Genomic DNA, 14686 nt, shown 5'->3' with positions numbered 1-14686 from the left:
CCTTACGACATGACGTCACAGTTCATACGACGACTGACGAAGAGAACCGAGGTAGATTACATTACATACGGCACTAGAAGATTGATCAACTATAGACATTGACGTACCTGTTAAAGTATGAGGTCGATCTGTGTCTATATGACTATGTATCTTTTCCCATTGGATAAACAAGAGCTTACTTTTATAATTTCTCATCTGAATGAGTATAATGAGAAAAAAAAACTATTTTTATCTTAATAAATATGTTTTTGATGCACAAGTCTTTACGTTTTCAACAATTTTCGACGTTTTTTAAATGGTTTTCTCTCGTTACATACTACAAAAATTGTATCCAGATTAGACTTTTGTAAGGAACAAAAGTCTAATTTTGAAGCCTTTATTATTCAAAGCCCCAGTGTTAAAGACAGCAGAAAATTTTAAATTTTTTTAATTCTCTTAGTGTTACAAAACATTAAGAAAATTAAAATTTATTATCACTACCAGAATTAATTGAAGATACAAACGAAGAAATGTTTGGTTAATAACGCGAAATACACTACTATAATTACGAATATTTTAATATATATATATATATATATTTTTAAGGTTAATCTTCACTGTTATCTCGTAAATTATCTGATCCCATTCAAGATATATACGACGGTTAACAAATAGCATTTACAGGGTGGATTTTTTCATTCGGTTAAAATCTACATCATCAGCATTTGTCACCTTGTTTTGTCAGTTGCTACAATGACAAGAACATCTCATCGCTAGAAAACGCGACAAGAACCCATAAGTCAGCCACGTAAATGGTTTTACCGCCCCAACCAACTATTAGCACGTCATTGAACTAGGGGAATTTAGTTTTCGTTCCCCTGAAACGAGAGAAAATGCTACGGACTCGATGACTGAGAGAGATTTATAAATACCGGAAATATGAACAGAGAAATTTAAAAGAGAATCGTTGGTTTAGTCGAATGGAATTTACCTGATTGTCATTTCGGTAAGGGTGTTATCCTCACTCTTTATTCGAAATTCACACCAGAAAAATGGTTTTAGGGTTATAGAAAAGTGTTTTTTTTTTCCTCCATTTTTTCCGACAGAAAATGTCGATGATTGCATTTAAAGGGAGGTATTTTGTGAAGCCTTTAAAATTCTATACAGGTGTCTTTCGGCGGGAAAGTTAAACTTCTCCTTTAACATCTGTCCAACAGTTCCTTTTAGGTGACAGTTACCCAACACCACCTCCAATCTCATCCTTCGTCGCTTTGCCAACACTTTTTGCTTCTTGATTGGATGGTTAAGTCCCGATGGGCGTGATCTAAACTTAGTTCTTTTCTAAGTCGACAAGGTAATATTTTTAATGAAATCGAAAGTCTTCTCGAATAGTAAAAACGTCGAAATTCTCATCTCAATATGTCAACCCTTTGATCAATTCTTTTTTTCCCTTAATTTTCGTCCGAGGAAATTAATTAAAGGTAAATTTTTTTTTATTCATTTATTCTTAAATTTCATAACATTTTGTTGTTTTTTTTCTTATTTTATAATGTAAAAAGTGTTTAAAATGCCAAGATGCTCTTTAATTTAATAATTGTTTAAAATTTTAAGCAATTCTATCGATTATTACAGTGTAAAATTTAGATTTTTTTTGTACGTTAAAAGCTTATATATATTATACTAATATAGAAAATAATTATAATTATCGTTAAAGCTTACAGCAAAGCTATTTATAAATAAAGAATATGCATCAAATTATAAGACTTTAGTCGCGCTCTATAACAGTTTAGATGAATGAAAAGTGTATTTTATTCACTTTAAACTCAACTCAATGCTATGAAAATAGGCAATTTTAGTTAACATAGCACTTGTCTATCCCTTTATATTATTAAATTAACCAATTAATTTATTATAAATCCATAAAACTTAGTTAAAATTGAGTTAAAGTTACTCAAAAGCTAGTAGAATGGTCTTACCGACTCAAAATACATTTCTTATACCGTTCTTGTAGATGTAAATTGACCGAAAAGGAATGATTTAATTCGAATTAATGCAAGCGTAGTAGATTATAACATACGAGGTGGGCCAAAAAATCAGTTAATCGTGCTATTTTTCCATGAAAGTAAACAATTTGTGTGACTTAGTTCTATTTTATGTAAAGTCTATATAAAATTCTGTACATAATTTGTAAGTTTTAACCTTTCGTGTATTGAAAATAAGTGAAATATTAATAGATAAATCTATAAAATGTATTGTGTTATTCATAAATTATATAATATATAAAATAAAAGAGGTAAAAAGTTACGTCCCTGTGTATATGAAAGTTATATCACAGTACTGTCGTAAAAAAGTGGAACAACCCAATAAAATCGTTATTAAATAAAAAAATTATATAATTTTATTCATTTCTTTTAATAGAGTTTTATTCAATTAATTTATTAATTGAATTCTATTATAATAATTACAATCAACGATGAGGGAAGGTAAACAAATTGTAGCAACGTATATTTATAGAATATTTCTCAATACAATTACAATTAAACCTGTGAAAAACGGCCACTGACAGGAATATAAAAATGTCCGTTATTCGGAAGTGGCCGTTGTTTGCAGGTTATTTTGTATGCATTTTTATTACAGTCAAAAAAGAAAATTCTAAAAATGGCCGCCGTTTAGAGGTGGTCTTGATTGGAGGTTCGACTGTATAATAATTTATTATTATTATTATTATTTTTTTTTTTTTAAATGTTTTCTACGCTTATCAATTGATTTTGAATTAAATTATATTTCAATTTTTAATAAAATACTTCGTATCTATCAACGAATTCATACAAAGTTACCTGGAAATTAAATTGGTTTAATTACATATATTAATTACTAAATGGAGCCATTTAATACAAAGAATGTCTGCTGTTTCTGATATGTTTATAATCAATTAATTTCGAGAGAAAAGGAATGATGAAAGGCCCGAAGTGTTTTCATCCGCCATTTTGTTTAATCTTAAGCAATGAATTTATTTACTTGTATAGTAAATCCCCCTCCGGCATACGATTCCGCAAAGAGGCAGCAACCTGCCTCGGAGCGATTTCATCTCTTTGGGGACCACCATTAAAACTCTTGTGTTTTTATTGCTAGGAAACTGCGCGGTTCGGATTACCGGATTACCGGGCAGAGGTCAAAGGTCAGTGCCATAGAGTGATGGGGTAGAGGTTATGTCAAAAAAACATACATAACATTAAAATAAACAAACTTCTGTACTGTGAAATTGCACATAATTTCATTTTCTTTTTGATTTTTTTCGTCCTTTGTAGCTTACTTGTTTGTTACTTACTTATCGATGCCATGAATTATTTCCTGTAAAGAAAGGACGCCATTTTTTTTTGTTTTTGTGTGTGTGTGTGTGTGTGTAAATAATTAAAACACACAAAAAATAACTAAAAATATATTTTTAATCCTGTTTTATATAATTTAAATTATAAAATAATTATTTTTAACAACGAATTTTTAAGAGAAAAAGCTTTAAAGGTTGGAAATTTTTACTAGAATTTTCACTAAAATTTCGATTGTTTTAGAATTTGTACGACCGAAATTGTACAAAATATCGATAATTATTTAAATTTCAACTTAAATAAATTAAATAATATTTACTTTTATAGATTTATTTTAAAAATAAACGTAATTAAAGCGAACGTATCTAAAAATACTATTCCCAATTCGCCTATAAACATGCGATTGATGTAAGAAATTTTCTATCTTTTGTAATTAATTTAATGATTTTCTATATTTATACACTTAAATTAAAAAAAAAAAGAAGAAATTATTTACAAATATAATTTTAAGCAGAAACAATTATTTAATTCAAAAAATTGATCTTGTTCTTTCCATTTTTACATTAAGATAATTGCTTGTTTTCTTGTGAGGTCTCCATTGATCTTTCGATTATTTCGTAAGAGTTATGCGGTTCCTTCCTAATTATAGTTTAAAAATAATATTCGAACATACCATTTTAAATTTATCTTTCGACGTGTTAAATAAATAAAAAAAAAACATCAGCGAGTTACTTACTTACTCATCAGAAAGCGATATCTCGTGTTCTATACAAGGAACTGTCAGTCAATATCTACATCCTTCAGAGCAGTTTGTAATTAATTTAAGTAATAAAGTATTAATTAAATTAATTAAAATAATCATTTAAAGGTTTTTTAATAGTGTTTTTTATTGTTAATACTAATTATATTATAATTTTTCGTAATAAAATTTGATTAAACAGGCCTTTGCTTAATTGACAAGAATTGCGATGAAATGAATATCTTAGAGGCCCTATAACTGTAAGGCTCTGGTAAAGTGATTTTTCTGTGTTAGGGCCTGTTAGCTTAGCTATTAATTCTTTATAATGTCTTCGTATGATGCAGAGGTACGGAGTTTAGAGGTCAAGCGACACCGAAGCCACTTACATTCAATGGAATGAATAATTTGTAACAAGTGTTTTTAAAAGTTCCCTAAATATATAGCATGGGCCAAATATCCTTGTTGATTTTCCTGTCAGGAGCTACTATTTCCATTTAAAACAGTTCATTATCAACTATTTTTGCGTGTTATCAATGATTAATTATCACACAGTTTATTATCGATCATCCACTGATGCTCAGGAGGCTCTTAAATCTCTACTACAATAAACCTTCATATTAAATATAAAATTTATGTATATTCTTTACACTTATTCGCAATTAATTATTCGGATATATTACAAAATTTTTTATATATTTAGAACTTAGAAATTATATAAAAGCCCTGATAGAAGAGGCCAGTAGGGCCATTTGGCAAGGAACTAGACACAGGAGGGCCCCAAAACTTAATGTTTTACGTGAAACAAAGACCGTATGAAAGTAATAAATGGAGAAAAATATATTTTTCTTTGTTTTATTAACTTTATTCGCATGTTTTTATTGCTCTTGGCCAGGATATTGCCCCACATTACGGAATGGTCCGAGTCTCTCCTCACCTTTCTCAAACTCTGATTATGAAGAAATTAATTTTAATTATTATTTTAAACGTCTAATTAATCATTTTTAATTAATAAATCAAAATTTCAAGACAGTATTTAATCCTCATAACGCTCGTTTTGAGTTTATAAGTATAGATTAAGAAGCAAAGCTTAGCGTAATTTAATGTGATTTAATGCAATTCCCATTAAACGTAATAAATATTTAAAAACATAAAAATCTTAAGCACTTAATTTATAAATATATTTATTATTTTTGCACGTTAAGAAAGAGTATTTTCTCTACGAAAATCGAGTAACGTGAAGAAAATTTCGTTTCTCGTGTCAGACACGAATCCATTATATTTACATGAAATATTGCAAAATCTTTAAAAATAATGGATAAATCCGATATAAAAATTATAAATTTTTTCCGTTGTAATCTGTAATTTTTATACACAGAGTTCACGTAACAATCTACATTCATAAATCACGAGGAAATTATACTGATGGTAACCCATATACAAAGAATTACTTCCGTATATTTGGATATTCTCGCAATAAATCCCCTCTTTTTTTAAATTCTTTTCATCCTACGAAAACCCTTTTTAGTCCCATTATGTGTTTTAATGCCCATTATGCCAGAACCACACTGGAATGGATTCGAACCTGAACGACCCCACTGTAATAAGTTAGTAGTTTTATCTCTGCGCTTATCCATCTCCTAGACGAATCGTCATTAATGAGCTATAAACTATTACTTTTATACCGTAAAATTCGAAATAATTAATAGGAAAACTATTTTAGATTCTCCCAGAAATGGCCAGAAGAAAAAAAGACGAGGTGTCGCTCAGACAGGGAGGAAAGAAGATTCAAAGAAATGCAGCTAATGCACGCGAACGAGCCAGGATGAGAGTTTTGAGTAAGGCTTTCTCCAAGTTAAAAACCTCTCTACCGTGGGTTCCAGCTGATACAAAGTTGTCTAAGCTCGATACCTTAAGGTTAGCAGCCAGTTACATCTCTCACTTACGGCAGATCTTAACAGAAGATGCGCCTCAATCTTCGTCCATTCATCCTATCACTTTGGTGAGTATTGTTTGACTTGGAACACGTAGTTTATTATATTAAATCAGAGTTTGAATCATGATTTAATAAACATTCGGCATGTTTATTATATATATATTTTTATATATTTTTTGGAGTTCGAAATCTGTTTCGTTTCGTGAAGAGCAGAATTGCTAATAACTTAAAAGCGGGCCAAAACTAAGATAAACAACGAGACATTTACTGCTAGAAGACTTTGTCGCTGTTTGGACAATGTGACACTCCAGCTGGTTCCTTTCAAACCGGATACTACTGTAGAAGGAAATGACGTCAAGAATGACATCACGCTAAAACACCGCCTGGTTGCGAAAGGAGAAATTATTTTTCTGGAGACCTTTTTTCCAAAATTTTGTGTTTATTACTACTTTGATTAATTACCAAAACAATTTTTCCATCTCTAATTTAAGATTTAAATTAGTTTCATTTAGATTTCCCTGTACAGAATTCGTATTTCTATGGAAAAATATAATAGTACTTATATTTAAAGGGTGTAAAGAGATAATTTATAAGGTGCGATAGTATAAAAGTGTGGAATTTTTATTACAGAATTTTAAAATTCTCCGTAAAGGGGTGTTGCATCATAACGATTTGTGTTCTATAAATACCTAAAAATGCGTTCAATTTGTAGGGGCGTCAGGTTGAATCAACTTGTATGTTTGTCGTAGCGAAGTCGCACAAACAAACCCAACGTCTGTTTGGACAATAAAGTTTGTGAGAAGACATCTGTTGTCTTTCAACTGACACACATTCCAGGAACGGTTGTATAACTCTCAAAGAAATAAAGTTTATATCGTATATAATATAGTCTCTCCCTCTATACCGTTAATTTATTTTCTCTTACAGCCTTAACGTTTAAAAGTATATACGACGAGATGATGAAAATTTTCTAGTGCTAGAGAGAAATTTATAGGTATTTCAATCGTCTCTTTTCAGACTTGGCCATTCCATTCCAGGCCCATGCATCATCACGAAGAAGAACAATCGGAGAATTTCGATCGTCACGAAAATTGTGAATCCCCCACGACATTTCACGACATTTCATCTACGAATTACAGTTTAGTTCCATGTTGTGATTATCAAAGTTACTCGGACTTACAACAGACTGTCGATCTGACCGCTCAGTTTCTTTGATACTCTTCAGTAAAAAAAACAATAATAATAATAATAATAAAAGTGAAAGAATTTCGACTTTTAATATAGTTAATTATAACAAAATTATACTTGTTAATTATTAATTATTATGATTATTATTATTATTACAGTTTAAAAAAGCAGTGCAATAATTGTAACTTAATCATGAAAAAACAATTTAATTTTCTTTTGTAATTAATTTATTTATTTAAAAAGTTTAATTCTTATTAATTTATAGTAATATTCAATTTAAAAAAAATAATAATAGAAATTCCTAAAATTATATCAATTTTAACATTTTTTAAATAAGCAATCGTATATAAAAGACGATAATCGTTTTAGTGTTTACAAATGTTTGATTAATGTCTGTCGTGTTATTGAATAAATAAATATTTTTATGAATTAAAAAAAAACCTTTGTATTTTTAAATAAAAGATCATTTAATAAATAATTTATAAAGGAAACATAAGTCTAAATTAATATTTTATATTAACAAATAGTCACCTACTTTTAGGGATGATTTCTCATCCATGATATCGTGATGAGGAATAACTTTATGGGTAACTCTTTATGCATAGACTGGATACATCTTCTTTATAGATAAACTCACGATAACTCGTGGTTAAAATGGATGATTCTGTCACGAGAAATCATTACATGATGGAACAATCTAAGTAAAGGAAGAAATTACAGCGGATTTGATCTTCAAGCCAAACAATCCGCCATCGTGACGTGATGGATCATCATCGAGAACAATTTTTAAGTTATAGAATCTATACCGTTTAGAGTCAGCATTTTCGATCTCTCATTCATTCATCATCATCTTTTCATCATCGAAAAATGATGAAAAGATGATATCATGGATTTATCATCATCTTTCATGATAATGATGATGATGATATCATGGATTTATTATCATTTTTCATGATAATGATGATGATGATATCATGGATTTATCATCATCTTTTCATCCATTCATCATGGATAAATCCATCATCATCGAACGATGATAATGATGATGATGAATAATGATCGAAGAAGATGATGATGATGAATGAGGATGATGAAAGATGATGATGATGATGATGAAAATGGAAATTTTATACAGAAAAGTTTAGTTTTCTCAACGTCTTTTATTCAATTCTATTTTTCATACTTATTAAATGAGTTACAAGATATCTGTATATACAAAGTTATTTCATATTTAGACCGATTAAATAAATCAGGGCTTGCAAAATGAAAGTTTTCGAATAACAATTAATAGAAATGCAGTAATACAGATTACATATAAGTGTAATTTGTGAATACATATATTATATGAATTCACAGATTATCGTGAATCCATGTAGTAAGATATAGTGAGGGCGGCGAGAGCATCAAGAGCCCTGGGATTAGGGCTTTATAAGTTCTTCTATACATTCCTCAGAGGTGTTGTCACAGATTTTTTTTTCTCTCTTCATTTATTTATTTTCTAGATTTCACAGTTAAAACTTTAGTATTTAGAAAAGTTCGTTTAAATCATTCCAGGAACGGTTGTATAACTCTCTCAAAATTTCTATAAGAATTTATGCGAATTCGAATAAGATAGCCTTAAAGATTAACTAATTAACAGCGTTTATCATAATATATGAGACATAGAATCATATTACTAAATTTAACGAGCAGACAGTAAACACATTTTCAAATTAGTAGTATCTTCTCCAGTAGATCGAATGATCTGATACCTGAAGAGTTGGAAATTAGAGCAGGCTGCATCAACAAGCTCTCGTAGTATCTTCAAAGTAAAATTATATTGACGATATTCATTACAAATATGTATTTAGTCATTGTAAACTTTTATTAATTTATATATTGGATGATCAAATATCCTCACTTTAGGGGTGCCACCATGCTTTTGGATTTAGTTACTATACAGTTTAGTAGTCAGAAAGCAAGACATGTCTTTTAATATCTCAGGATGAGGGTACTTGATGCTATTAAATTGTAAAATACTGAACTTTGACCGGCTGTAAAGATAGAGTCACGTGTCATATCTTGAGTCGGACTTAATTAAAATTTAACTCGGTATTGGCATTTACAATACTTCTATAAATTCATATCTACTTTAAAAATTAAACCTTTTTTGCCTTTTTATAAAAATTAATAATATAAAAGTTATTTTTTTTTAAAATAACATCTCTTAACAGATGGCACCACACAATTTTAATTTTGAGCTATTTTCATAATGTTTTATAAACTTAAATATTTTTTAAATGGATATTTTTAAAATCATAGTTTAAACAACAAGTGTTTATTAATTAATATACACATACTTCTTTGCTGTTGATTTATACGGCTTTAAAATAGATTTTGGAGCAAAGGAGAAAGAATGCTGGATGGATGGAGTTCTTCTAATCATCATGAAAGGTCGTAACATAAAGAAAAATTATTTTATTATACCATTAACAATTTTTAGTTCATCCCAATACTTTACCAGAATTTTTCAAATAATACGAAATACAAAATTTCTTGCAATAATATAATATATAGAAGTAATTAAACCATAGAAAGACACGCTCTAATTATTGCATGTAGATAAAGAAAAACAATCAGGATCGATACTAAAAGGAATAAATATATTTTTCAATATAAATAATAGAACCTCAAGCTCAGTAGAAATAGAAACTCGATGGCCGTATGTGAAGCCTCAGCCAGGTATGGACTTACGAAGCATCTTAATAAAGCTCACACATATGACATAATATTTGATATTGTACAACGTCTGGAATTCTTCTTGAGTAATAGATTTCAAGTAGACAAATTGACGGAATAAGACAACGCAACACTTGGATGATCTGCGAAGGGAAACAGACTCTAATTTAGTTGAAGAAAACATGGAAAACTCCATGTAGCCAGCATGTTGGCCAGCTACCAATGTTCAATGGTTTTAAGTTTGTTCAGTTTGGATACGGCAACGCGACAGGTCAGTAATCTGCCTAAAGGGGAAGCTTCATGGGAGGTCTTTATATGAGAAAGGGTATTTAGGTGTTTCTAGCATGAAGAAACCCAGAAAACTCCATGCAAACCCGCGAACCCACTACCAGTGCTCAGTGTTTTTATCCATTTGGCCACTGGTGGGCTCAATTGTTTTATGCACTCGTTCACTGATAGCTTTCCAGTATATTAAACCAAGTCAGACTATTGAAAAGCTATACTGTATTCGCGTGTATTTGAAGCTACTAAAAGAATGAGGCTTTAGGCAAAAGCTTCACATTATTCTTGCGGAAATTGAAAGAGGAAGCTGTATTAATTTGTATATAAATACCGAACAATTCAAGTTATCAATGTTCAAATGAAAAATTTTGCGATTGATTCTTATGCTTTTACTTCCTAATTCTTTATCAATAGTCTATCATTGATTTTCTCCTTGTTTCGGGCATTAACTTTTCTTACTAAGAAGTACTTAGTAGTTTGACATTTACTTAACTAATTTATAGAATCTAAATCGTTTTCATATAAAATTACATTTGTCTAATGTAGTTAGTAATATAGTTAAATATCGTTATTTTGTATCTACTCTTCTTTATAACGAACAGCTTTCCATTATTGTAAATTCTTAATTTTGAGGATTAATAATCAGCAAATTATTAAAATAACAGATAAAAATAATTTTTTATATACAGAAATTTAATATTAGAATATTTTCCTTTCCTTCTCCCTAGAAAAAAAATTATTTTAATTATAATTTAACAAAATATCTGATCGAATTGTTTTCTTGACATTACCAAATTTCATAATGTTTAATTTAAGCTTATTTTTTAAAATTTTAAACACTTTTATTTTTCATTTTGTATCCGCTTACAACACAATATATTCGCCAGTTTCACGAAATGCTAAATAATATATTATTAATATAAAATACCTCTATTCATTGCTGTCTAAACAGAGATTTAGAAGTTCAAATTGCAAGGAAATTTGACATGCTAACGTTTCAGAATATGTGGAAGACATTTCCGAAAAAAATGGTACCAGAATTTGCCACTATGATACTATTTGGCACTATGGTAATCATTTCGAACAAATCATTTATGATGTATAATTATGAACAGATTGTATTATACCGGTATATCACAAATCGTGCTGTTTAAACTTTGTCTATGACTATATTTTAAAACCACACTCACTACATTCCCTTTTATTTAACGTAATACCACAAATCGAATCCCTCTAGTAGCGCTGTTCGCCGTAGCGGCAAAATTTAGAACTTATGTTCGCTCAGGGTTAGACTCTTGTCAAAATGGTTCGTATTGGTGTTGCCAACTCAAAATTCAAATTTATAGCTAGTCAGCATTATAAAAATAGTTAGGTAGCTATATAAAAATAGCCATTATAATTTAGGTAAGGTAATTTGCATAGCTAGATTGTTCATAAATACAATAAATCTAGCAAAAAAATTAGCTAAATTAGCAACTCTGATTCGTATAGTCAGCCTAAGCAGACGAGAACATTAAATATTTTTTAATTAGACGAAATATTCGATGGTAGAACGCTAGATTATACGATCATAACAGTCCGCCATTTTGAATTTTAACGTTGGGTTAACCAAATTACTTTACTTCACTTTATTCAGTAATATCTCGTCCCCTCTTTTGTCCCCTATCTCAGCCCCTCTTTTGTCGGCTTTACTTTTGAGATATCTCGTTAGGTGTTAATAAATATACATCTTACTTAAAAATTACACTAGTTACGGTTCTTTATGTTCAATAATGAGGTTATCTTATGATGGTTGTATTCCATCCATATCCTACATAACAAATTATACAGTTAATAAAGATAATGAAGTTAAATATATAGACCTAAAAATATTTATATAGTGAATATAATTTAATTAAAAATTGAAAAATATAAACTATATTACATGAAATGATATATAAGTATCTATGATTTAGCCTACAATGTAGATTGGTATTGATGAATAACAATGTTGTTATAACAATTGACGTAATATTTTAAGATATAAATAAAAAATTACTTACTCTTTTACTATTTGTTTGTGTTGCCGAAGTTATTCTTTCTTCTACATTCTAGAACTCTAGAAGAATTTAGGTACTGTACATCAAATAATGTAGGAATAGCATTTAGCTTCAATGTTATTTTGCCATCAGCCCTATGTTGTTCAAATTGGCCTGTTCATATTTCCCCGCTCTCTCCAGATTCTAATCCTACAAGAATCATTTTGTAGAGTGTACGTACTGGTGAGTAAACAGAACATTGCTCCATTTACACAGTTATAACATCTTGGCCGAGCATTTCTGTGTACAGGTTAATGCAACGCAACGCACTGGCATACGGCAAAAAGACCATTCGCTTAAAGTTTCTTGTAGACAGTTTTTGTGAAATGTTAACACTGGTGGGCGTAGATAACTCTGCAAAGAGCTACTATACATCTGTTATAACGCGCTGTTAATGTCAAATAGAGAGTAATTCTGTTGAAGGTGGTAATTCTTGGACAGCTACTTCCTGATTGAGGTTCAATATCTGCTAGTCCATACCTGGGTATTTTGTTCTCTAAGACATTCCGCGTCTTGGACCCATTTGTCTGAGACTGTCTGCTTCTAACCTGTTTTTTTTTTCATAAAAACATCTATACGGCACTATCATTGTTGGTATCACACAGTAAAACAGTAATAAATTGTTCTCGATGGCTGAACTGTAATAGAAACAATATTGCTGCATTTTTGGAGCATGCACATTTTGCATAAACTTGTGCTTTTTAATAGAACATTCGATTGCATTGCATCCTGGAAATTTTTATTGTCTGGAAAAGTTCATATAGATTTTTTACCGCTGTTTTTTATTACGCTTGTCATGTTTATCTATGGACTGGATGATTATGTTTATTTTCTGGGAACAAGTGTATGTATATTATACAGTATACATATTGTTATACACAACATATTCCAGAAGTTAGAGCAGTAGGCTATGTTAAGGAAGCAGCTTTTAAAAATTTATAAATACAGTTCTTTTTTGTTTCCGTAATAGAAAAGAAATGCAATAGACTGAACAATTTGTAACAAATGTTTTTGAGGCTCCAATAAATGTCAGATCCAAATTAAATAGTTTTATTATGCCCTTACGATAGATTCCCAATTTTTTTTTTTAGTTTATTTAATGATAAATTTTTATGTTTTAGTGGTGGTTAGAAGTCGCTTCCATTTATATTCACTTAGTAATAGAGCAGACCTTCTACCTGGCAATAAATGTCAGGCTTCCGGTGCTCCACTTTATTTTCAAATGTTCTCTGTTTCGCTCAATGCTTTACAGAGAGTTGGATACACTATTGCGGTCGTAGCCGCTACATTTTTTTTACCGACATATATTCGTATATTGTTACATTCAGCATATTACATTTTATATATTTAAATTACATATTATTGAAACAATTAATATAATATGTAGATTTTTTATAATTCCATGTTGGCTGTTTTGTACTTTTTGTACAAACATTATAAATAAAAATAAATACAAATACAAAATGTAAAATATATGTGGAGTTGTTTTTTTTTTAAAGTTAATGATAGTATTAAAGAGTCTAAATATGTTTTATGTTTTATTTAAAAGTACTTGAGATATTTTAATTAAGGTTTCATAGATAACCGCTATGTTTGCTTGTCGTATATTGGCACTTCCTATTATCATCGTATTTTCATATTACCACTATAGTATCGAAACGTTTCTGTACCTGTACTAGTATCACTCTCACTGTCACTGTCACTGTCACTGTCACTGAGTAGGTACCTCCACAATTTAACACTTTAATTTGTAGAACTTTCACTTATAACACAAAAGGTATCACTTTCTTGTAGTACTTTCACGTGTAGTTTTCTTAAATCACTGTACAGCCATTCCTCTTGCTCCTCTGTCGTATTTCCATATTATTTGTAGCACTTGTAGTACTTCCAAGATTATTTTGTTTTTCATGATATCATCTCATTCATACCACTTATTTCATTATCACTTCTCTTTTCGTTTTGTGGGTAAAATTAGATACACTTGTAGTACTTGTAGTACTATTGCCTGTTGTTTCTATTAGTTGTACCATTGTTACTAGCACTGTCGTCGTATTTCCATGTTTCATTACTTTGTGGACTCCGCAAGCACGTGGTTTGCGGGTATGAAAGGAAGTGGAAATGAATAGTCGGTAGAAGCGTATAGATAAACAAACAAAGGTTTATTAATTACACACACAAAAAGGGGGAATTGATCGCCTGATTTAAACAGGCAAACAGCGTTCTTAACAAAATTAAGGATGACAATAACACTAAGATTACAACAGTAATTAATCGCGAGACTAAAACTAATACGCGATTAAACCTTAAAAAACTATACAAACATTTACAAGATGGTAGATACCGTCGCCGTATTTCGTGGGACACGTAGTTACGAAATGAGATTCTTCTCGCTGGTTCTTGTCTTTTCTTTTTCTTCCTGATCGGCTGCTCTGCTTCGAATCCT

The 14686-nt window shown here is 30.0% G+C and overlaps 1 protein-coding gene across 1 annotated transcript; it reads left to right on the top strand.

Moving 5' to 3' along the window:
* The first annotated feature begins 1262 nt into the window (after positions 1-1262).
* LOC136989682 (transcription factor 21-like) lies at positions 1263-7234 on the top strand. The gene is made up of 3 exons (XM_067287905.1): positions 1263-1460; positions 5765-6043; positions 6995-7234. Exons 2-3 carry the CDS (start codon positions 5777-5779, stop codon positions 7190-7192), a joined length of 465 nt encoding a protein of 154 aa, XP_067144006.1. The 5' UTR covers positions 1263-1460; positions 5765-5776; the 3' UTR covers positions 7193-7234.
* Positions 7235-14686: the final 7452 nt, after the last annotated feature.

This window comes from Centruroides vittatus, unplaced genomic scaffold (assembly GCF_030686945.1).
Source record: "Centruroides vittatus isolate TY-2023 unplaced genomic scaffold, ASM3068694v2 scaffold_752, whole genome shotgun sequence".
NCBI classification, from domain to species: Eukaryota; Metazoa; Arthropoda; class Arachnida; order Scorpiones; family Buthidae; genus Centruroides; species Centruroides vittatus.
The sequence above is the reverse complement of the archived record's forward strand: the minus strand, read 5'-3'. Positions and strand labels throughout refer to the sequence as shown.

What these genes read in the sequence shown, in the direction of transcription:
- LOC136989682 (XM_067287905.1), top strand. Translation starts at nt 5,777, where the DNA reads ATGGCCAGAAGAAAAAAAGACGAGGTGTCGCTCAGACAGGGAGGAAAG. An exon ending in CCATTCATCCTATCACTTTG is followed by an intron (nt 6,044 to 6,994) that starts GTGAGTATTGTT and finishes GTCTCTTTTCAG; the next exon opens with ACTTGGCCATTCCATTCCAG.